At 38.8% G+C, this 26,078-nt stretch overlaps 1 protein-coding gene across 1 annotated transcript in view; it reads right to left on the bottom strand.

The window, feature by feature from the left end:
* Positions 1 to 410: 410 nt before the first annotated feature.
* LOC128467644 (mucin-5B-like) overlaps positions 411 to 26,078 on the bottom strand; it is a 79,352-nt gene continuing 53,684 nt past the window's right edge. The window contains exons 29-33 of the mRNA XM_053449320.1: positions 25,447 to 25,484; positions 23,666 to 23,818; positions 23,310 to 23,409; positions 22,685 to 22,825; positions 411 to 667 (exon numbers count right to left, since the gene is read on the bottom strand). Coding sequence (XP_053305295.1) covers positions 411 to 667; positions 22,685 to 22,825; positions 23,310 to 23,409; positions 23,666 to 23,818; positions 25,447 to 25,484 — 689 coding nt within the window. The remainder of the gene's footprint in view (positions 668 to 22,684; positions 22,826 to 23,309; positions 23,410 to 23,665; positions 23,819 to 25,446; positions 25,485 to 26,078) is intronic.

The following is a 26,078-nucleotide window of genomic DNA, read 5'->3' as shown; positions in this document are numbered from 1 at the left end:
TAGAGTTCAGATGGGAAGAGCAGGAAGTGAAGGGGGTATATAAGGCTAGGAAAAGGGGGTCTGGGCTGTTTTGTTGTGCCAGATTACCCCGTGTGTTTGCCCCAACCTTCCTCCCTTTATCTATTGTGAGCTGTTTCTTGTCGCTATATTTCTGGTAGGTGTTCCTGTTTAATATTTTCTCTCTTTCTGTTACAGGCATTTTGTCACAGCCAGGGGGCGGTAGCTAAAGTGTTGGTGGGAGGTTCCTAGCTGAGCTTATTTGCTGGAACCCCAGTTGGGGGCGGGGCTGCACTGGATGCACTCCAATAGGTGACGTTTATGGTTTGGCCCCGGTTGATCCAGACAAGTCTATGGATGCTCAGTTTACTATGCAAGTGGTTTTGGGTGTCGTGTTAAAGCACCTTTTATGTTCACAGGTTGCGTGACAATGACTTGTTTAACAAATCGTCTGTGGCCTTTTCATCCCACATTGATGTCCGAGTTTTTATTTGGCATAGCCCGAGAGTCGAGGCTACTCCTATCGCAATGATGTGATGGACACACATGATGGTGTACTGCACCACCTGATCTTGTGAGAGTTTGTCCAGGAACAAGGAACAATAGCTGGACTGATCAAAAAAGAAACGTGCCCAAGATGAGTGTTGCAAGTGAGATACATTATCCACGGCTGCAATTGTGTAATAGGTTCAGAAATTAAAGCGAAATTAAATCTCTGTCAGCAAATGGGACATTATTTGCATGAGTACACAATTATACACGTTCAAGAACCATAGATAAATACTGTAAGAATGTATAATGTTAAGAAAAAGTGCAAGACTTTAAAATGTTTCCTCATTCTTGTGCCAAAAAATGATCAAGTTGCTTTAAAGCAGAGGAAAACTATCCAGTTTTTGTTTTTTTAAGGTTCATTTACTTTTACTTTACCCAGTTTGTTATAAAGCAAAAATCCAATTTTACGTTTGACAAACTTTGACATGGTATGCAGATTATGAAACAGCTTTTCCCGAGGATATGTGTATTTTCCGCTAATTTTGTAACTCTTATAGGTCATTAAGCATGACAGAGAAACTAGGTTAATTACAGGATGCAGTCCAAAGTTTAGACTGGAACTCCAGGTAAGAAAGAAAATATTCAAGGAGCCAAAAGAGATACCAATGGTGTAACCTGGGGAAGGGTTCGGGGTCAGACATGCCATGCTTGCTAGTAGCAAAACTGCAAATGAGGGGGGGGCGCTTAGTGTGATAAAGAAAATGCATTATTTAGAATAGGAAATATAAATATATGGAATACACTGCCCCCAATTTTTGACTGTAAAAGTTGTTGAAGATCTTTAAAATGAATGGTAACCTTGAAAGATGTTCATGAGTATACATTTTACTTTTCAGGTTGTTGATCCAGGATTATTCTCATTACCCATAAGGGTTTTTTTTTTTGGTTTCTGCATGCTTTTTTAACATGTTTAAAATAATTTCTATTTTTATTCATCTAGGTAGATGCAATTAGGAATCTAATACAAATATAGAAATATTCATTTAGTAAGGTAGGTTTTAATAGCCAATCTTAAAATGTATGGAACTACTAAGTGTCATCAGGGCCAGACTAGGGATAATGAGGTGGCCCTGGCACATTAAGGCATGCACCTTAAAATCATGTACAGTAGGTGCGTACGAAGGCTGGCTATGAGAGGCTGCACATTACATTGTTATGCTCTTGCAGCATGCGTGTGCCCCAGCCAGTGGCTTCACACTGCAGCACCAGAGCGATGAGTATGGAGCGATGCCAGCCAGGAGCCCGCTGGGCACTGAGTATCATATACATTTGGAAAAACACTGAGATATCAGTTCTTCTGGAGCAGATTGACAGGGCGTATGCACAAGATGCTGAAGTTAAAAGGTATGAAGGCATCCAACGTCTCACTCCTGGCAAGTACAGTAATAAAATAATTAGAACCTATGGGTTTTACTATGGGTCTGCCCATCTTTTTTTTTTTTTTTTTTTAGCGTTTGATCTGTGCCAGGGTTTCTCTGCAGGCAAGAACTCTACTGACACCTGATGTGTCACATATGTACAGCAATCAGACTTTGCATCGCAATACATACAGTATATTTTCCTTTTCTATTTTGTATACTTCTTATGTTCACATATATTTGGACATCATTTTTTAAAACAAGTATGCATGGCATGACTGACTTGAATGCAATTTAAGTTAATTATACAAAGGCATAATATAATATAGAACTCTTACTACAGCAGATAGAATATAGTTATGTTTAATATTTATTTAGTGCTTGTTGATCCAAGGAGAAATCTGGTTGCCAATTTGAAATTGCTAACATAAGGGTTTTTGTCTTCTTTTGGATCAACAGCGGTAAACAATTAATAGGAAAAGGTTTGTGCTTCAAAGACAAGTCTTTTCTCAACCTAAATTACTATAAACTTATATAAACATCATTTCTAGTAAGCAGAAGTATAGATTTACACCACCGAAAACATAGATTTCATATAAATCCCATTAGATGCATTGTATTCCATTTATTTCAAGTGACTATTTTATAATTATGTCTAATTATCCTTTTTATAACAACATTTGGAGGCAAAAATATCTCTTGATCATGACATGGCTTAAGACACCAACACACCAAACACTTAAAACCAAAACAATATTAAAATCATCACCATCAGTTGCCAGGGCCGGACTGGCCCACCGGGATACCGGGAAATTTCCCGGTGGGCCGGAAGGTCCGTGGGCTGGGCGGCCGGCAGACTAACCATGAAGACAGCCGCTGAGCGGCTGCAAATGGCATTGAACGCCTCCCTCGGTGCCAGGGGCGGGCTGGGCAGGGAGGCAATTGCCCCCCAGGCTGCCCGAAATCTAATCAAAGCGGCCGCTGGGTGCTGATGCGGCCGGCCAGCAGCCGTGTGCGATGGCCGTCTAGTGATGGGAGCAGTGTGAGGGGTGAAAGCTCCGCCCCCTCGCACTGACCTTTCACCCCTCACGCTGCTCCCATCACTATGCGGCCATCAGATTGCTGGGAATGTAATCTGAACGGCCGATGCGTGCTGATGCCGCCGGCCGCCTCTGCTTTAATACTTTTTTTTTACTTTATATGGCAAGCCGATCCAGCTTACCATATAAATAAAAAAAAAAGTGTTAAAGTAGCTCCGGCCGGCGGCATCAGCACGCACCGGCCGTTTAGATTACATTCCCAGCAGTCTGATGGCTGCATTGTGATGGGAGCAGCGTGAGGTGGAAGCTCCGCCCCCTCGCACTCAGACTGCTGCAGCACCGGATGTCAGGTCAGTGGCATCCTGGCTGTCAGCATAGAGGAGAACGGTGTGCAGCTGCCAGGAAGTCAAGAGAAGTAGAAGGTGAGTAAAATAATGTATTTTTTGTACTGTATAATGTTTTTTGTATTTGTTAAAAACAAAAAAAAATCGGCATGTGTGTGTATGTGTGTCCCCCTATATGCCACTCTGCCTCCAGAAATGCCTTATACCCCCCTATATGCCACTCTGTCCCATGATATGCCTTTTAACCCCCTATATGCCAGAGTTGCATATAGGGGTATAAGGCATTTCTGGATGCAGAGTGACATATAGGGGGTCAAAAGGCATATCTGGAGGCAGAGTGGCATAAAGGGGGTTAAAAGGTATATCATGGGGCAGAGGAGCATATAGGAGGGTATAAAGCATATCGGGGAGGCAGAGTGGCATATAGGGGGCATAAGGCTTTTCTGGAGGCAGAGTGCCCCATGATATGCCTTTTAACCCCCTTCATGCCACTCTGCCTCCAGAAATGCCTTATACCCCCTATATGCCACTCTGTCCCATGATATGCCTTTTAACCCCCTATATGGCAGAGTGGCATATAGGGGGTTAGAAGGCATATCATGGGACAGAGTGGCATATAGGTGGGTTGAGGCATATCAGGGAGGCAGAGTGGCATATAGGGGGGTATAAGGCTTTTCTGGAGGCAGAGTGCCCCATGATATGCCTTTTAACCCCCTTTATGCCACTCTGCCTCCAGAAATGCCTTATACCCCCCTATATGCCACTCTGTCCCATGATATGCCTTTTAACCCCCTATATGGCAGAGTGGCATATAGGGGGTTAGAAGGCATATCATGGGACAGAGTGGCATATAGGGGTATAAGGCATTTCTGGATGCAGAGTGACATATAGGGGGTCAAAAGGCATATCTGGAGGTGGAGTGGCAAAAAGGGGGTTAAAAGGCATTTCTGGAGGCAGAGTGGCATATAGGGGGTTAGAAGGCATATCAGGGGGGCAGAGTGGCAAGCCTGGGGGCAGAGGTGCATAACTCGGGGGTAGGTTGTCAAATGAAAGGAAATAAAAACCAAACATGTCTCAATCATAGCTTTTATTAAATATGGAAAAAAAATAGTCTACATGAATTAATAAAGAAATAAAAGTTTCTAACCAGAATATCGTGAAGAATAATGTGATCAGTGTTTTGTTCCACTGAATAAAATGGAACTCTTTCATCTAAAAATGTTCGCAGTAGTAAATGTTTTGATCCCATTATGTGTAATGTATTTCATTTATTAGGGCCTTTTAACACTTTTGCTTTCTGGCATTTTAATACAAATAATGAGACAAAAAGAATGGCACATAGTGTGACTCGGGTGTGTATAAGGGGTGCGTGTGGGTATAAGAGCTTCACCGTGAGATAAACTATATGGGGCTGGTCTCCAAATTTTTCCAGGGCTGCTTTTCAGTCCCAGTCCGGCCCTGGGCATAAGGCATAGATGGGGAGTATAAGGTATATCTGGTGGTTATAAGTCATATCTGGGAGGGTGGAGTGGCATATCTGGGGGAATAAGGTATATCTGGGGGGGCTGAGTGGCATACAGGGGCATAAGGCATATCTGATGGTTATAAGACATAGCTGGGGGGCGGAGTGGCATATCAGGGGGTGTAAGGCATATAGGAGGGTATAAGGCATATCAGGGGGACCGTGGCATATAGGGGGGCATAAGACATATCAGGGGGGGTGGAGTAGCAAGCCGTGGGGCAGATGTGCATAACTGGGGGGGGCAGGTACATCTTTGGATGTAATTTTCTCCTCACTCATTTAGTGTACCCACACAAGTTATATATAGTTTTTTTTCAGGACAAGAAGGGCTTTCATCAGATACCAAAATATACCAGAAAATAATATGATATGATTATGATATAATAATGATGAGAAAAAACACATTTTCTGACTTTTTACCTGAAACATCTTTTACTCATCCGAAAAAGCTAGTGAAAAAACCTTCTAAATAGATTCTGCTTTTTGTCCTGAGTTTAGAAATACCCACTGTTTTTGCTTTTTTCTGTAAGTTATTGGGCAATAAGTACAAGTAGCGTTTTGTTGTTTTAAAACCATTTTTTCCCAAAGCTGCCCCATGTTCTATTCAGGTATCTTTAACCCATCAAACCATATATTTTTCAACTGCTGGTATTTTAACCCTTTCCATGCACTAATTCTACTACCACCCTTTGTCAAACCTTGTGGTTTTTTTATCACTAGAATTGCCCCCAATGTGTGTTCAGCAACATCTCTCGAGTACAGCGATACCACCCATGCATGGGTTTGTCTGGTGTTTGGGATTAAAAGGCCATATTTGGGAAGTGCGCTTTTTCCCCCATTTTGGTCAGTCTGTGCCCATGCCCTATCTTTGAGCCCGGCCACTACAATTTAGATACAGCGCTAATTTTAGCACTTGCTCATAATAATAAACTTTATTTATTTTATTCTTTTTGGACTTTTTTTTTACATTTTGTTAAAAAAAAATGTAAGCCCCCCCCCATATATTTTTTATTTTTTAATCACATTGTGATTAGAAAGCTGGGCTCCATTTACCTGCATGGTTGAATGCAATACCTGTATTCAACCTGCAAGTGGAGCCAGAGTTCTCTAGAGGGTCTGGGGGTGAGTGATTGAGGCATTTCAGCAACACCATTGAAGTTGATCGTGGATTGCCTCCTAAACTCTTTTAAAACGGGCATGCGCCGACATACAGTTTATGGTAGATGTTGACGGCCCGGGGAGGGGCCAGACATGATGCCAATCTCGGTGTTGCTGAATGCCTCGACATCTAGGAATTACAGCAACACCGGTTAAGCGAAGAAAGTGATCGTTAGGTGACTGTTTTTGCATGATGTGCCTGACCCATGAACGGACGTTAGGCTTTTTTAATTTGAGTGAATTGCGGTTTATTAAAATGATTAAAGTTACCGTGTCATGCAATTAGTTATTATTGATCTTTAAATTGGTTTTATGTAGTATACATGTTATTGTGTATTTTCCACACTACAAAGTATGCCTGTATGATCATACAAGAAATATGAGCACATACACATTGAAGGTAATATAGAAAAAGAGATTCTCATTCAAAGTTTGTAAAGTGATCTTAACACTGGATTCATTATTGAAATGTCCCTGATCATTGGATTGATATTTTTAATAACATATTTATTTAATATAAATAATTAGTCCAATTAAGTTTGTAAATATTCTGTTTAACACAAACACATTATGTTGCCTCATTGAAGGTGGGAGTTGTGGCAAAAGGTGGCACAGATAATATGTGACTTTTTGTACTTTTTACCACAACTTTACAAAGGCTATTTGAACCAATCAACAACAATCAGTAACTCTAAAACATGAGAGAGAGATTTCAATGGGAATTAATGATCATACAAATTCTGGAAACAGGAATTTAAGAGAACCGCTTTCTGGAAATACACAGAACATGGCTTTCTAATACATATATACCGTATACGATTATACCGTATACGATTATAAGACGACCCCCCCTATTAATTTAGGAAAAAAAGAAAAAGCCTGAATATAATACAAAAAAAGTTTTACCAGTGAATGTTAATTCATGTAAACTATGTAAAACTATTTTTTTCATAAAAGCTATGATTGATTTTGTTTTTATTTCCTTTTATTTTCCAACCTGCCCCCCCAGTTATGCACATCTGCCCCCAGGCTTGCCACTCTGCCCCAGAAATGCCTTATACCCTCTATATGCCACTGTGCTCCATGATATGCCTTTTAACCCTCTAAATGCCACTGTGCCCCACGATATGCCTTTTAACCCTCTATATGCCGCTGTGCCCCAAGATATGCCTTTTGACCCCCTATATGCCACTCTGCCTCCAGAAATGCCTTATACCCCCGTATGCCTATCTGGCATTTAGTAAACACTATTACATAGATGTAGCTAGTGCACTAAACTATAAAATGTAACATCTGGGAAATATGAGAGATCCACTTTATATACTAGGTATGTAGAATTGCTTTGCAAAGGTACAGAGCGTGGGTAGAGTGTGTCTGTTGTTTGCTATACTTTGTTTACGACAACTGATTAAGATGGACATTGATAGCTAGGCTTGAGCTCATAATTGTGTAAAGCATAATTACACTTTATTATTATTTCTTACTATATCAATTTGGCAGACATAGATTGTGTTAAAATGTATCAGATAAACCTGTATTATATAAAAAATGTATATCGACTTAAAGTATATCGACTTAACATGGAAGTCAGATGTTTAATAAATTACTACACACACAGCAACATCTCAATTATTCTGCATTATATTGTGGGATATATAGTAAAGTTAATTGATTTAGTAGAAAACAAATTTATTTTTTACCCTAGGAAAACATTGGGTAGGGAACATGGCATATATTTCACTGTATTCTAAGGATGTTTGTATGAATAGTGTCTACATGGATTCTAATCTAGGGATGTCCATTGTCAAAGGTTGTGATCTCAGTTGTGTCAGCCAACTTTTTTCTTCACTTAAATCTCCAGGTCCTCAGATGTTGCTGGGACTACATTGCCTACAGGGCAGTGTACTTTGGCAACAGTGAGAAGCTTCTAGGATCTGTTTTTCCATGACTGATCCCCCGACATCTGCTGCCAACAACACGGTCATCTGACTGTTTCTGCATCTACACAAGGTTCGGCGGCCAATTAGAAATTGTAGAAGATGGACTGCTCCGCATCCTACTCAAGGCCACTGGACCTAACTGCCTCCACATGCACATGCGACTCTGGGTTCCACAGTGGCGTGTGATGGCAGGGAAAAAGTGCTGCTGCAAGCTTAACTTTTGCCTCAGGAGTGTTATAGGATCCCCAAAGGAATATACACTGAGTTAATTACTTACAATACTAATGCTGTTTTATCATGTAACATATTAACTTAATAAATTAGTTTGAAAAACATGTAAGTAAAGTTCAAACACACATTCCAGTTTTGATTTGAAAGATATTCAAAGTACACTGTATGGCTTAGAAGTATTTTTAATTACCATACGTATTCAACCCCCCAAAGTATCAATCACATCATTGAATTAATGTGGGACAAGTCCCAAACAATATACATAAAATGCATTTTTGTCTTTGTCAGGATTGTGTTTGGAGCATAAAAGCAGAGGATAGTCCAAAACAATGTCAGGAACAGTCCAATAGGTCAGCGGCGATCAGAGAAAATGGTAATTCAAGCTAGGATCTGGAAACAGACAAATGGGGTAGTCCAATAGGAAAGTCAAAGGTCATGTACTGGAGAATCCAATAGAGGGTCTGTAGCAAGGCGAGCAGAGAAGAACAGGAATCTGGATTCCAAGGACACACAGGAACCAAAGTTCTGGAACACTGGAGCAAAGTGGCTATAGTTTGATGGGTTTTTTTTTATAGTGCTGCAGATATCTACTCCTCCCCTGTGCTGAACAAGCTCTTCACTGGATTGATTACCAGAGAGGAGTGATTCCATAGCACCTGGCTCACTGTTTCTGTGTGAACATCATTGGTGGATAGCTGATGGTGAAAGCAGGCTTTACCTCCACTCCACAGGTGTGCAACATTATACTGATGTCTAGGCAACACCTGGAAGTCTTCCCTGGGGTGTGTTGTAACTTTGGGCTGCGGTTTTGTTACAGTCGCGGGTAGACACCGCTACTACAGATCGCTGAGCTTTTGGGAGGCCTGCAGCGACGAAGGACAGCTGGGGAGAACAGGTAAGGGTGAGAGGGGAAAGTCTTCTTGGGAGCTTGTTTATGTTAGCATTTAAAAAAGTTTTTTTTCTGATAATGAGCATACTGTAATGACCACCATTCCTAAATGTCCTTTTAAAGGAGTAGAAGGTTGTGGATACTTACTTACTTTGGGTAATGAGAGGGAGTTGAGAGATCTAAGGTTGGTGCCCCCAAGTGCCTCATGTTCCATTATTGTCATGCAGCAGAGTCCAGCCTAACTGCATTGAAAAACATCAGTCGCAAGCAGCCAAAGTGCACCTTACGTTAATTTAACAGCCGTCTGCCCTAAGTCCTTCCCGTCTTTGTTCTCTTGTGTTGCATACTCCCATGGACACAATAATATAGGCTTTCCTTTCTGCTCCTCTTATTCTGATATTCCAGACTACAAAGACAATATCGTGAGGGTTTTAGCTCTCCTGATACTAGGGATGGAGGAAATAAATTAGAATTTTTCCACACAAGTACTTGCTTCAGAGATGGACATTTTTTCCTCCCAACCCACCATGATAATGATGACTCTGAGTTCCAACGTTGACCTATAGTGAAGATGTCGAGTTGTGAGAAGAATAAAGGAAAACAGAGTAAACATATAGTTAAACATCAATCTTTTAATAATTTATTAACTAACCTATTTTATATTCAACTACTTATATCATCAAAGAAGCTAGTATGTTTAACCTAACCTAACATATTTTTATGGTGCTCGTGTGTACATTCCAGTAAGTAAATATTTCTTAGACCATAATCCTGTCGAGCAAGCTTAACTGCATTAATATTGATGCCAAAGTTTGTTTGTTTAACAGTAATACTGTGATTGTGAGATATGTAGCTTTTTTCATGGAGACCCTCACTGACTGACCATATACTAGAACATTTATTTGGCTACATGTTCAGAAGTAAAACAATGGTGTACTGTGACCTTGTAGAGATACGCAGTGAATGAAAAGAATAAACTTGGGGCAACAGGTTGAGTGGGTATTTAGGCTTCATGTCAAGGGAACATAAACCTCCATAACATATCAACTTTGTTAGGATTTTTCAAACAATGTTACACAGTAAGGGTATTTTGCTAGTAGACACTTACTAAATGTGTTTAATTTAAATCTAGTATGTTTTAAAAAATCAAAGGTGTGTAATTTTTCTTTTAATACTAGATTTCCTAGATAAGAAAATGGATTTGAGAAACAGTTTAATTTGTGCCTGGAAAAGTCCTTCAATTACTGATACGTACCTAAAAAGCTCACGAGGCATCATTAAATCTCATACAAAATAACAATTTAAACATTCCCTCTCATTTGTGAGAGTATATTTTTATTTAAAATAGTTAGCAACCACAATTGTGAAAACTACAGCCAACATCCCAAATCATACATGAAGTTTCACTCCACTCTTTAAATAAGCCAATTACATATATGCAATGTGGATTAAGAACAATGAAAACAATGTTGTTGTTGTTGTTTCTTTTTAATATGTTCTTAGCATTTATCCTTTTACATTTTCATTTAAAAATATTATTTTGATGAAAACTAAAATAAGGTTGTTCAGGCTATTTTGAATCCCCAGAAAGGCCACACTTTTGTGTGCCAGACATTGGTATCCTCCACAGCCCCTGCATTGCTGGGGGCCAGTTTTACCACTCATAAAAGAATCATAATCATAAAAGAAAATCCTAGTTCCCATTTGGAGCCCTCTCTGGCTATATTTTGCTGGTCCAGACTGACCAGCCTGAGCACCCACTAACTATATCTTCCTGTGAGACCCAGCTAAGCCAGAAGGTTATGGGGTGGAGCTGGAGGTTAGTAGACTTGGGCGCGGGCAAGTCTTCGTATTCTATGAATATTCCTCCATTCCTGTGTTCTTTTCAGCAGAATATTCCTATACGTTGTTCATATTCGTTTTTTGTTTGCTTTCTGTCGGTTACCATGACAATGCTGTGAAACAGTGATGAAACCAATAAATGAACATGTAGAAGAAGTTGAATAGGGAATTTGAGACCAATTTTACATATTTACCTAACATTTGCAGCTTACCTACAATGGCATACTTACATACAACCCGAATTTGACGGGACAGGACTGGAAGAAAAAACACAGGGCTGTCCCGGGAAATTCGGAACTGTTGGTGTAGTGTTGTTGGCAGGTATGAGGATGGAAGAAAGTGTGTCAAAAACTCAAAATAAGCTTAGACTTAGAGCTATAAGGTTAATGTAAGGTTAAGGATAATAGTAGTGCACCAGCTTGGTTAAAGATCTATTTTTATTATCTAATTTTAAATTTAATAGGTGTTATTAAAAATAAGGGGTAAAATTATTTTATTATATTATTAAAGTTATTTTATTATATTTATTCTTACCTACATTTGCATATGTACCCACAACGGTATACGTACGGAAGTTGACGGGACAGGACACGAAAACGAAGCTGAACATGAAGAAACAAAGCTACTTTGTTGATGCACCTTTTGATTTTATTACAGCAATCAGCCTTTTTGGTTAGGAGTCTATTAGTATGGCACATCTTGACGTGGCAATATTTGCCCACTCTTCGTTGCAAAAGCGCTCCAAATCTGTCACTCCCTGGGTACCGGCCACGCACGTGCAGGGGGCTGCTCGCGCACAGTGGTTACCGGGGGGCGACTTTTAACCCTTTCAATGCGGGCGGTCGGATGGCCGACTGCCGGTGTCGAAGTCTGAAGGGATCTGGGGATCTTGCCACCGTCCGGCATCATAATGCCCGACGGAGCAGTGACCCCCAGTATTCTGTATTCACCCGCTCCCAGTCCTGCGGCGTTCCTCCTGGCGGCGGTGAAGGGGCCCCAGTTGGACTGGTCCGTCCAGAGCTGCTGTGATGTGGGGATGCGGGCCGGGGGCAGAGCTTGAGATGAGCGCCAGATTTAAAAACCTCAGAAATGCTCAGTCTAGTACCCTGTTATGGTCTTCATTGCCTGAGAGCTTTTGAAGTTGCGTTATCCGAATTTTTGCCTACGGAGGTTGTCTACGCACATTGCCGCATCCGGTGAACATCTGCTCGATTCTTGTAGACAACCTCCCCTGACGCACTTCTGCCAGGGCTTCTATGGTGGAGCACCGGAAGGTTATGTCACGCCGGGGCTCCACCATAGAAGCCCCAGTGGAAGTGCCGGCAGCAGAGGTTGTCTGTGACCTGTGCGACAATTGTTACACATCTGTGTGCAGATTTTTATAGGGATGTTGTGGTGTTTATTGTTCTCTGTTTAAAGTTACAGTATTTACGACATGTGTTAAATGATGCTTATTATGTACCTATAATGATTTAACTATTTAAGGACTGACACTTTCTACCGAGGACTGTTTGCAGCTATATAATATTAGTATTGTTGTTTGTGGTAATACGGAACGTCCCAAGGAAAAACAAAATTCTCCTTGAGTATAAATTGCATTGCTGTATACAGTAATAACCCCCACCGCTGTATAAAGTAATGTAGGTTAGTACTGAAAAAACCTGGTTTATCTAATTTTCACATTGTGCACTTGGGGGCCACCATTGTTCTCAGTCATGTGATATTTTGGGTGACCTCTGCCCTCATTCTTCTTACTATATCATGTCCCATATCAATCTTTAATGTTAGGGACCACATGATACTCTGTATAAAACATTTTCTATTCTGTAAAACCCAGGCTGTGGATCTGCTCATATTAGGGGCTGTAAGAGTCATTTTAATGAGATGAGCACAGCAAGCAGAGGTGTTCTAGGTCATGACTAAGATGACTAAGAGAGGATGCTTAAGGATGATGGCCAATTGACAAGGACTTGAAAGAACTTAAATGCTTTAGTATCCTTTTTGTTTTGTGTTATGAAATGTTTTGTGTATGTTATATGTTTTATAACCTTTAACAGTGACCTAATTCAATACCAATATACATTTCTCTGTACTCTTGTCTTTGTGCTTTATTCATCACACAACAATTCAACAAACCTTGTTAGAGGGTCATCATTTTCTTACACAGTGATGTAACCATGACATCACTGACATAAAAAAATGTATGAGAGATCCCCAATGGGATCTTGAGCCATACTGCACAAATGCACAGATGTGGCACAAAAACAAAAATAAAATAAAAAATATATTTTTTTCTAAAAAGGTGCCCCTTCTACTATAAATAAAAAAATATTTTAAAAAATCCCTACCCCCAAACCCCTTAAGTCAATAATATTACAAAAAGTGTAATATATGATAATATGTAAAACATGGATTTATAAGCTTGTGAGCAGGGCCCTCTTCACCTAATGTATCAGTTCGTCTTTCAATTCTATTCAATTGGTCAGTCTGTCTGTCAATTCTAGTCATACCCCTTGAATATATATATTGTATTAAGCGCTGCATAAATTGTTGGCACTATATAAATAAAAGATAATAATAATGGGTATTACTGTAATTAGGAGATGTTTCACTATATCACTTACAGTATAGAAGAAAGTGGAAGGAAGATTGCAATTTTTTTTAAATTTATTTTAGTCTTTTTTTTAATCTATTATCTATAGTTATGAAGGACTGAAGGTGTTGAAGCATTGATTTGTCTATCATTATTGAGTGGGTTCCATCACTTGTAATGTAATAGAATATTTCTAATGAACATAGCTATTTTAAAATATCATAAAAAGTATTTTTTTAAAAAATTGAATTATAAGTCCATGTAATTGAGGGAAAATAAATATAGAATTAACGGAAAATATTTTTGTATAATATAAATGGAATAGAAGATTTATATTCTAATGAACAATGCTATTTTAAAATATAATGATGATTCCAACAAATGCTGAATTATAAATCCATGTAATTGAGCATGGAAAGTAAGTATAGTTTTACCCTAGACCTTTCCAATTTCGGTAATTTGCACAAATATCAGAAAACAAGGAGGGGCCCCTAACAAAATAAAAACAAAGCTCTCTTACTCCCCTTCTCAATGTCTTCCTTCCTTCTCCACCTTCCTTTTTTGCAGCTACGTTACTTGTCTTTCCTCTTCTTGTTATTTTGTGTTCTGTATTTTTTCTGTCTTCTTTCTTGGTTCGCTTCTGCACTCTATCTTCTCTGTTAACCTGGCCTTCTAAAGCGATTTCACAACAGTGGAGTAGAGGGTTGATGCACACTGCAGGGATAACCTCAACCCAATTGGAGGAATGGGGGAGAGGCTGTCCCCATGGTGTGTATTCCAAGAATCATTGTGTAATGTGTTCTGTGTTATTTCAAGAACCTATTATTTCAGCTTGGACTTGGTTTTCACACGCATTGGGTGGTTGAATGGTGTAAAATAAGTCTAATTTTGCATAAGAATTAATAATATATAGGATATAAAAGATGTTTTCTTCCTACAAAGGTCAAATACTTAAATGTCTTACCGAAACCCTCTGTTTTTTCAAATTGTCATAAACCACCTTTTGAAAACACATTATGACAAGCATTTTGGTCTACCTTGAAGAGTCGTGTGATTATAAAGTCATAAATGGGGGAATGATGTAAGTATAAACCACTGTTGAGCCAATGACCGGTAGCTAAAAATTATTTAATTAAATCACAAAATGAAATTCAAATGTTAATTTAGTGTTTTCATTTTTTTTATGATTCCATGTTTTAAGGCACAGCGAAAAAATCTTGACTTGGTGCATTGAGTATACTATCTGCCATCAAGATGTTTAACATTTCTTAGCTCTTATGTATACATTGTTTAAACGCATACAACTGATAGGATCAACAAAGTTCACTTTAACTGCCTCTAACAAAAATGTTTTTTTGTACTTAAAACATTATTTCTAGATGGCACCAGTTGTGGAAAATGTTTAACCAAATAGCCTGTATATCTTTTCTTGCTCCTAAATCATAATCTTAAAGATAATATCTTAAGTACAAAAATTGCCATTGGGACATTTTTTGATAAATTTGTGTACATATCTTAATGAGCTGAGATGATGTTTCAAAATATCGTATTAAAGTTCTTAATTAGTGTCTGTATCTTCGTAACATTTCATCCGCACACAGGAGCATTCCTTCACATGAACATAGGTGTGTTCTATCGTTCCACCGTCCAAGCACTGGAGTTGAATCGTGCGGGACTCTTTTTTAGTTTCCATACAGCATGAACAATTGTGAGACATTGTTTGGGATGAGTGAGCATACCTGAAAGATGAAACATTTACATTAGCAATAAAGTGTTCCTCTAGCATGAGGTACATACCTAGGCTCTGCATTCAGCTCATCTTGCAATTACAGCGTGCACAAGTAACAAAGAACACCGTTTAAGTGTCTCATTTCTTGAGAATGAGAAAATATGATAAGGTAAATGTTTACAGATGTCTGTCTATGCAGGGGTTCAGCTGTGACAGTTCATGAGATCCAGAGGAGGCATGCATTTATGTATTAATTAATCTTTATACTGTGCAAAACTATAGTGCTACAGAATATAGATAAAGGGTTATGTGTTCCAAGGGCTTTGTAGGCCATAGAATTTAATAAAAACAATAATTTTCCATTTGTGCAATATTCCAACTATTACAAATGGAAGAACCAACTTGCTGCTTATGGTTTTTTTTGTTGGCTGCTGTTTAAATGTGTATTAACATTACACATTTCAACAGATATGTTTCATTCCAATAAGCCGTTGGTTGGATGTCTTGTTACATACCATGCAGATGTAGCACAGTGTCCAGCACAATAATTCATATACACTTTCTCCACTGTTTTACAGCTGCCCGAATATATTTGTTCATCTTTTGTTAACACAAGGCACTCACCTACAGAACACAAATACAGCAAAGAAAAAAATTATCTGGTGTTAAGCTGTCAATGGGACCTGGTAAATACTAATAATGGTTATGGGGTGTTAGATCATTGAAGTGCAGGGCATTGTTTGATTGTGGCCTTGTAGACACTGCCATCATAGGTATGATACTAGACAATATAATTGTCTTTAAAAAATTCACCACAGAGATGCTACTTCTCTTTTTTTATTCCAGTTAAATCATTATCCTACCACGACAAATAATTGTAAAACCCTATCCACTTTGTTGTCGTGTGTGAAATACCAGGTCAACCATAACAAGATATTTTCTTACATCCAGAGGCATCGACATCTAGGCTTAGAGAGATGGAAAGAAAATAATAATTCTTCCTCGCTTAAATATAAGCAATTTAAACACTCAAGATGAGGTATGCCAAATCCTGGTGAGTTTGTGATCCTTACGTTCTGGGAGTTCAAATGTCAAGGTCTAACATAGATGGAATGAACAAGAAACACCCGGACGAGTACAGCACTATGTCCAGTTCTTTAAACCATCCTTCAGTTTTTTTATTTCCATTAGTTCAGGGATTCCCTTTCTGAGAATAATATAGATTGTGACCCTGTATGTTGTATGTTTTTGCATTGAAAGTCATTCTGACAGCCTTACTTATTGATGACCTTCATTATTGGAGAAATAGACCACTAGTGAGGCATTGTCATTCACTATGCTTGTACTGTTGTCTTTAAGGTTGGTATTTCTCATTGAGACTGGCTAAATTTAACAACGAGAAGATGATAGCCAAGGAGAGCAAAACAAATGCAAAAAGATTTTTTTAGTACATTAAGTACCACAAAATTTAGGAGAGACAATGTAGGTGTTTTGAATTCTGGAGATGGTAAGTTAATTAGTGACGATCAGGAAAAGGCAGCAATACTAAATGCCTTTTTTTCCATCTTTATATAACAAAGAAGAGCCACTACCTGCTGATTCAGCACTACAGAAACCTTAAATATAAATTGTGAATGGCTGACTCCAGATAGAGTTTTTAAACATTTAAGTAAACTTAAAGTAGACAAATATTGCAGATGGGATACACCCAAGGATACTACAGGAAGTTAGTCAAGAAATAGCCAGACCACTGTTTTTGATTTTCAAAGATTCTTTCCAGTCAGGAATGGTACCAAAGGATTAGCGGAAAGCTGATGTGGTTCCAGTTTTAAAAAAAAAGATCCAAATCTGAGCCCAGGAACTACCGACCTGTAAGCTTAACATCTATGGTGGGGAAATTGTTTGAGAGTTTATTAAGAGATGGCATACAGGAATATATTGTGAGCAATTATATAATCAGTAGGAGTCAGCACGGTTTTGTGAAGCACAGATCACGTCAGACCACTTTCATTGCATTTTATGATGTAGTGAGTAAATGTATAGATCGGGGTGTTGCTGTAGATGCTGTCTATTTAGATTTTGCAAAAGCATTTGACACTGTTCCACAAAAAGACAAATAGGTCTTGGAGAAAATCTGTGTTTGGATTAGAAATTATGACAGGGTGCAAAGAGTTGTTACTAATAGTAAATTCTCAAGCTGGAGAACTGTGGTAAGTGGGGTGCCTCAGGGTTCTGTCTTGGGTCCAGTTCTCTTTAACTTATTTATTAATGATCTTGAAATAGATATTGGAAGTCACTTGTCTGTGTTTGCTGATGACACAAAATTAGGTTAGGTTATAAAGTCTGATCAGGATGTAGTGTCTCTTCAGAATGATTTGGATAAACTAGGGGACTGGTCAAAAAAGTGGCAGATGAGATTCAATATAGATAAGTGTAAGGTAATGCACTTTTGTACCAAAAATAAGTATGCAACTAGAACTCCTAAAGGAATTACATTGGGAAAAGCAGAAAATGAGAAGGACTTAAGGTATAGTTGTAGACCAAAGACTTAGCAACAAAGTACCGGTCAGTGGTTGCAAAGGCCAGTAAGGTATTTTGATGCATAAAGAGGAGTATTAAATCACGAGATGAAAATATAATTTTACCTCTTTATAAAGCAATGGTGAGGCCTCACCTAGAAAATGCAGTGCAATTTTGGGCACCAGAACTTGTTTTCACTTGAAAAGAGACGTCTAAGAGGGGATCTGATCACATTGTACAAATACATACAAGGTCAGTATAAACAGATCTCTAGTGATCTATTCACCAAGAGGTCTCTATAAAAGACACAGGGTCATCAGTTGAGACTTGAGGAAAGGAGATTTCACCATCAGCATAGGAAAGGGTTCTTCACAGTAAGAACAATAAGAATATGGAACTCTCTGCCTAAGGATGTTGTATTATCTAACTCTGTGGATATTTTTAAGAAAGGTTTGGATGCTTAAAGGGCTACAACTGCTAAAAAAACGACAGTCATATTAGAAAGTTGATCCAGGGAGTAATCTGATTGCCGCTATGGAATCAAAAAGGATTTTTATTCCCTGTTGTGGCATAATTGGTAATTGTCCCAAGTTGGCTTTTTTTGCCTTCTTTTGGGTCAACTTTAGAACTGGTATGTGTGAAAGGTTGAACTTGATTGACTGAAGTATTTTTTCAACCTACTATACTATATTATACTATACTAAAACCTGCCCAAACTTAATAACCCCTTAAGGACAATGGGAGGTCCCTAAACCCATTGAAAACAATGCATTTTAAGCCCGTACGGGCTTTGTCATTAAGGAGTTAAAAGTAAGTCTGTATTGTTATTATTTACTTACCATGTGGCATTTCTGTGGTTTGTGACACTGAGGCTAAAACGATAAATAAGAATGGGTGTTCACAACAGCAGTAGTATTTCTTTTCTAATTTTAAATTCTATGTATTTTTCCCAGACAAAGCAGACATCATAACAATCATATAATCTATTTCTCTGTCTACGCCTCATTTTATACAAATTAATTGGCTGAAATACTTAGTGGGTAACTTGATTTATACTCACTTGGTATAAATGTTTTTTCAACTTCCTTTAGTGTTGAAAAAAATGATATTTTTCCTATTGTAGTCATGGGCGTTTTGGAAGCATTAACAATTTGGGAATATGATGGAGTAGTTTGTGCAGTTCCTCTTGATGAATGGATGGTTGCTTTTGTGAAAGTCGTACTTTTACTTGTTTTTTTAGTCTTTGGAGGTAATGAAGTATATGACTCCTTGGTTTTTGTAAAGATTGTGGACTTAGTGTAGGGTGAATAACCTATAGAGGACAGATGTGGGATTGTACGATGGGTTGTTTTCATAATTCTCGAAAATCCTGATAAAGAAATCGTTCCTTTCGCTGGACTTGTTGTGGGCATACTTTCCAGGGTTAAAGCCAAAGCTTCAGGAGTTGTTTTCTGTGTATACAAGGGACCTGTAGTGTAATCATACAAAATAATTACGATAGCCATTCCAAGTAACATTAGAATATATATGTAAATAACAATAATTTCGATAGTTATAATATACTGAAATATTTTTACTCATTTTATTGAGGTATCAGGTAGCCTGGTCAATGTCCCCTCAAAGAGCTTAGAAGTGTTTTGAAAACCGGCAAACTTCAAAATTCATTAAAAGTAAACACCCCTTGAAAACAACTAAGATGCTCTGCAGACATGTTTCCTGATGCATCTGAGGAAAATTGGTCCCTGATTCTTCACTTATCCTTAAGAAACCTTAGCGGCTTATGAGCAATATAGTTAACAATTAAGAGCGTAATAAGAACTAAAGTTAGCATTCCATTATTCTTAATCCCAACTAGCACAGCAGCAGTACATACATTTTCAGAATCCAGACATCCCAACTCTCCCAGTAGTTCCAGGAGTCTCCCACATTTTAATAGCGGCTCCCTGATGCCCACAAGCTATAACAGTGAGTGAGCGCAAGTTCAGTTATGACCATTGAACTCTCCCTTGCGCTTGCTCTCAAAAAACAAATAATCTATGCTCAGGTTCTCCTGTGGCCTCTGGTGCCTGTGCCCTGGTCCTCTTCTGTGGTGATTCCTGATTGGTCTCTCTTTGTGCTAACTAGAGTTTTCTCCAGGTAGGCTTTACAGTGAAAACTGATAGGTTAGTTAGCGCAAGAGAGACCAATCAGGACGGGCACCGTGTCACTCACTCTCCCAGTTTCTTCAGAGCCCGTCTACCACAGAGGAGGTTCAGGGCACAGGTACCGGAGGACCATCATACATGTTTGATGTCTTGGGGGAGGAGTTATGGCCGGTGAAGCTTCCTCCCTGAAATGACTTTTTGCAGGTTGGGATGTCTGAGAATATATTACATAATCCAATAGGAAATGACAGGAAGAAGCTAGTGTGAAAGTTTAATAAAATTATGAGGAAATTCCATTTATACAAAGTTCCTATGGGGTTATCCACATTGTTTATCAAATGAAAAGAGTATTAGATTTCTCTACACACGTGTAAATATTTTTTCAGAATACGTCTGTGTTGGAAAATATGTTTCTTTTCTGCTTCCTGTTAATGTTTGGGTGTATGATGGAGTCGTTTGTGCAGATTCACTTGTTGAACGGATGACTGGCGTTGTAAAAACAGCTTTCTCTGTAAGTTTGGTTTCCGCAGACAACGTAGTAGGTGAAAATGGCTTGGTCGTCGGCGAGAACGTCTCTAGAGTTGTATATTGTCTGGTGTACGGTGAGTAACCTAAAGAGGACAAAGGACTATCAATTTCTCTATTCTATCCTATCACACTGTACATGCATACAGAACATGTTCCATAAGCTAACACTCTAGGATGGGATGGCAAAGAGGAATCATGCTGAAAATGTCATACCTTTATAATTGTTGAGAATAAAGATGGTGATACATATGATGACAAAAGGTATTCAAATATAAAAACTGGATTGTTATCTTACACATGGTAAGTAATTATTCAAGCAGCCAATCAGTGGCAGGAAAGCACTCTCATTGTGATCAATAAGAGCGCCTACTGTACATGTGCCCAGGGGTCCTTATTAGATTGCAAGCCAGCACAGGAGCTGACTGTCGGTAAGTATATCACATTGGAGATTTGTTTGACATCTCACATCTGCATGGAAAACAGCTCCGGGTCAGGGAAAGCGAGAAATGCATGTGGCAGAGATTCTGCAGAATCTCCCTATGCATTTGTAAGGGGAGCACCATGTAAATTTAACCCCTTAAGGACCAGGCTGTTTTTTACTTTGTGTACCCTTTGGGACTGTGGCTGTTTTAACACTTTTGCGGTGCTCGTATTTAGATGTTATTTTCTCCTCACTCATTTAGTGTACCCACACAAGTTATATATTGTTTTTTCCAGGACCATTTGATCATATTATCTAATTTCCTATTAAAAAAAAAAAATATGATGAAAAATTGAAAAAAAACAACTTTGTAATTTTTATTTGAAAAATCTTTGCTAATGAAAAAACCTGCTAAATAGATTCTACCATTTGTCCTGAGTTTAGAAACACCCGATGTTTTTATGTTTGTTTGCTTTTTTCTGCAAGGTATTGGGCAATGAGTACAGGTAGAGTTTTGCATTTCAAAACCATGTTTTTTCCAAAGCTGGTCATTCTGCCCAATGTGCTATTCCGGGGATCTTTGAAGCCAGCCAATTCAATTTACCCAATCAAACCATATATTTTTGAAAACTAGACACCCCAAGGTATTTCAAATGCTAGTATGTTAACCCTTTCCATGCATGAGATTCTACCACCAGCCTTTGCCAAAGTTTGTGGTAGTAATTTTGTTTGTATTTTTTCACACAAATTCTACTTCAGGTATAAATTTATAGCTCCAGGTGTACATCACTATCAAACAACACCCCAATGTGTGTTCAGCAACATCTCTTGAGTGCAGTGATACTACCCATGCATGGGTATGTCTGGTGTTTGAGTGCTAAAAGGCCACATTTGGGAAGTGCGCTCTCCCCCACCCATTTTGGTCAGTCTGTGCCTATGCCCTATCTTTGAGCCTGGCCACTCCAATTTACCCCATCAAACCATTCATTGTGTTTTAAATTAGACACCCCTTTCATATTTGAAAAGCTTTTACTTTAACTCTTTCCATGTCAAGATTTTTGGGAATATACAGCACTAATTTTAGCACTTGCTCCTAATAATAAACTTTATTTTTAATTTTATTTATTTAAACTGGATGGTTCCTCTAATGCATCATTATTTTAAAATGTTACCACTTTTTTTTAAGCTTTTTTTTTCATATATTTTTTTTTATTATTTTTTCAATATTTTACTAATCACATAGTGATTAGAAAGCTGGGCTCTCTGGATCGGTCACAGCACGAGTGTTTGGTGTTGCCTAATGCCTCTTAAAATGGGCATCTGCACAGTGTATGGCGGGTGTTGACACCCCAGGGAGGGGCCAGACATGGCCCCGGATGCCGATCTCGGTGTTGCTGAATGCCTTGACATCAAGGCAAAACAGCAACACCGTTTAAGCGAAGAAAGTTATCGTAGATCACTTTCTAAGATTGTTTTAATGAAATGACGTGCCAGGCACATCATTGGTCGTCACCTGACCATTTTTTTCAATGGGCGTTATGGGGTTAAAGGGACCACTCAGTGCATATGATGGCTAGAGTGTCCATTTAACTACAACTCTTTACCAAACTACCATCTTTGTGCTATACAGATACTACTACCAGAACTAGGCATATATCCCCAGGCCTAATTAAAAGGTAATTTCATATTGTATGACATTGATTAGGGACATCCACATTATCTATCAGGTGAATTTTATTGTTGTTGTACTTTTACTCACGTGTAAATATTTTTTCAGAATATGTTTGTGTTGAAAAATATGTTTCTTTTCTGGTTACTGTAGCCTTTGAAGTGCTCATTGTTTGGGTGTATGATGGAGTCGTTTGTGCAGATTCACTTGTTGAACGGATGACTGGCGTTGTAAAAACAGTTTTTTCTGTAACTTTGGTAGCCGGAGACAACGTAGTAGAGGAAAATGCCTTAGTTGTTGGCGAGAACACCTCTAGAGTTGGATATTGTCTGGTGTACGGTGAATAACCTAAAAAGGACAAAGGACTATCAATTTATCTGTTCTATCTTCCATGTCAACAAAGATATATAGTTGTACTGTGTTAGGTATAGAAACAGAGGACGCAAATATGGTAAAGATTATACCCTTATTGGCTAACTGATGTATAATACACTGCAGGCTTTAGAGATCTAGGGGAATATGCCTGAGGAAGAAACTAGATAGCAATCCATCATACATCAAAAACCATTAATAGCCAATAAAGGTATCATCTTTACCAAAAGTGCTTTCTCTCTTCTATCCTGTCACACTGCACATGCATACAGAACACACGTTGCATACACTAACAATGTAGGATGAGATGGCAGAACAAAACCATGCTGAAAGTAGCATAGCTGTATAATTGGTGAGAATAAAGATGGAGATAAATATGAGGACAAAACAGTATTAGAATATGCAACTTGTTCTGTTGCCTTATACATGCTAAGTAATTATAATATTAGTCGGGACTTACCTCCCCGCATGTTCCATGACACCTTGTCTCTGCCCCCTACAGGCTGCTCCTGCGGCAGCTTTCCTAGCGCTGGCACCAAACAGACTCCTCTCACTCCCGTCTGGGAATGCGCAGTCACATGACGTAGTGTCTACTCACGTTCTGATGTGACGCACATTTGTGACCACGCATAACCCTATCTGACCTCCTGTGCCTTGTTCTCGGCTCCTACAGTCTATATTAACGTGGGGCTTTCATTATATCATTACCCTTGGTGTAAGTTGTGCTTTATACGCTTGCTAAACTTTGCTTTCGTTAACCAGTTTTCACCCAGACTGTTTGACCTTGCTCCCTGTCTTCTGTTTTGGCTAAGTTACCGTGCTATCCCGTTGCTGACCCGTCTTGTTTTGACCTGCTTCTTGTCGTTTGATTTGGCTACCCTTCGTGATCTCCCGTTGCTGACCTGGCTTGTCTGACCTTGGGGGCTCCAGCCTTTCTAGTTTGGTTGCCTGCTCCTGACTCTCTCTGCACTACATGAGCCAGCGTAATAGTCGCATTACAATATTCATTTGAGAAAATCATAGCTATTATTGTCAATGTTTAAAGCAAAATCCCAGTGTCCTGTGTAGTCCCCATAAAAATAATACTTATTAAACTACTTTGTAAACTTAACCTAAGGAGAAGTGGCAGTTCTGGAGTTGCAGCTCCCAGCCTCCCCTGAGGTACAGTGATTCACGCCAGTGATCGGCGGCTTGAAGCAGTCAATCATTTGAAGGAAAGCACTCACACTGAAATCAATAAGAGCGCCTACCTTAAAAAATTGCAAGCCAGTAAGTATCACATGGGAGATGCAACTCCAGAACTGCCACTTCTCCTTAGGTTAAGTTGTGGATGTGATAGAGATTCTGCAGAATCCCACTATGCATTTGTAAGGGGAGCACCGTGTAAGGGACAACTCAGCTATTGTATAAAATTAAAGTCTATAGGATGGCTAGAGTGTCCCTTTAACTACAACTCTTTACCAAACTACCACCTTTGTGTTTTATAGATACTACTACAAGAACTAGGCAAAATCCCACACCAGCCAGCCTTTGCCCCCCATGTGTATCAATGAGCCATGGCTGCCCATGACCCTGTTGTCGGTTCACCGCTTTTCCTTCCTTGGACCATTTTTCGTAGGTGCTGAGTGCAAAAGACCAGGAACATCCCTCAAGATATGCAGTTTTGGAGATGTCTGACCCAGTGGACTAGCCGTCACAATTTGACCCTTGAGACAGTCGCTCATGTCCTTATGCTTGCCCATTTGTCCTGCTTCTAACACATCAACTTTGAGGATGAAATGTTCACTTGCTGCCTAATGGTCACTGACAGGTGCTATGATAACAAGATTACGAGTGTTACTCACTTCACCTGCCAGTGGTCATAATGCTATGGCTGGTCGGTGTATATACAATATACAATAACCATTTCATATTGCACTAAATAAAGTGCTTATATTTAACTTGAAATTACTTGGCCAAAAATCTCTCTCTCCCTTTTTTCCACCACTTTTCTCTCCCTCTTTTCTCTGTTTGCCCCTGTTCATGCCCCCCGTTATCTCTTTTCACTTCTCTTTTTCTCTTCAATCCACTCCTTATTTCCTCTTCTTCTCGCATCAGGCAGGTTCATACATACCCTGTCCTTACACGGCCAAATTAGACCAATGGGAAATTGCATCAACTTTATAAATCCCAATGATTTTATAGCAGAGTTACCTGCAGAGGTAGAAATGGTAGGCGTTTTTCTACATATATTAGATGAATAAAATATTTCTCCATTAGGGCCACAGTATCCAATGGTACATGTACGCCCCTCAAAAATGGTAGTGATTTCTTGTAAGTATTGATAGGTAGTTCTGTTGTAACAACATAGGCACTCTGGACCAGGAGAGAAGACAAATTAAATAGATGTTATTTACTAAATGTTTTGTACATAACCTGAACATGTGATTGATTGCTTTTTAAATAATGTTTTTGGTCTTAATCTGATATCTTAACAATAAATTGTTTAAATTACAGACCATTTTAGATAATGGCTAGGCTGTCTAGAAACATTTTCTTCTTAAGGTACCATAACACATGAACACAATGAAAACATTGATGTGAAAATTAAAAATTACTTGCTGTGTCTTCATCACATAGTTTTTCTTCAGGGTCACTGGGGGGGAAATAGAAAAGTCCATTTAACACCTGAACTCCATTAAACAAAAAGTAAATATTCTTGTCATTACATATGGAATTTGGAGATTTGTTGCCCACCCAGTGGTCTACAGCAAGATGAAGCATTTTATATACCCGATCCTGCCAGATATCGCCTCTCCCTGTTTGGCATTGTGCATTTAACAGTATACAGACCCTCAGCCTAAGCCCACCACATTAGCATGACTTTACATACACTTTCTATCTAACAACTCTTGTTGAATATGGTTATTTTCTGTTTACCAGCTGCAAAGTAGAATTTTTTAAATTACCTTATGTGAGAACTTCTAGGTTGCCATATGTACCTTTAAGTAACACATTGAATTAGCATACTTGTGCACTCCAAGAACACATAAGTATCATACCAAATAGTGCAGTTAAGAACTGGAACACAGCGTTTGGTTTCTTCATCAAAGTAAGGCCGGTGTTTACTACACACAGGGTAACAACCTTTTGTATAGATAAAAAAGTAAGGGTTACTAATGATGAGTTAGTGTTACCATTTAAAAAGTTCTATTTTTCAATAATCTAAAACTTTGATATGATCAGGTTT

This window comes from Spea bombifrons, chromosome 10 (genome assembly GCF_027358695.1).
Source record: "Spea bombifrons isolate aSpeBom1 chromosome 10, aSpeBom1.2.pri, whole genome shotgun sequence".
Taxonomy (NCBI): Eukaryota; Metazoa; Chordata; class Amphibia; order Anura; family Pelobatidae; genus Spea; species Spea bombifrons.
The sequence above is the reverse complement of the archived record's forward strand: the minus strand, read 5'-3'. Positions and strand labels throughout refer to the sequence as shown.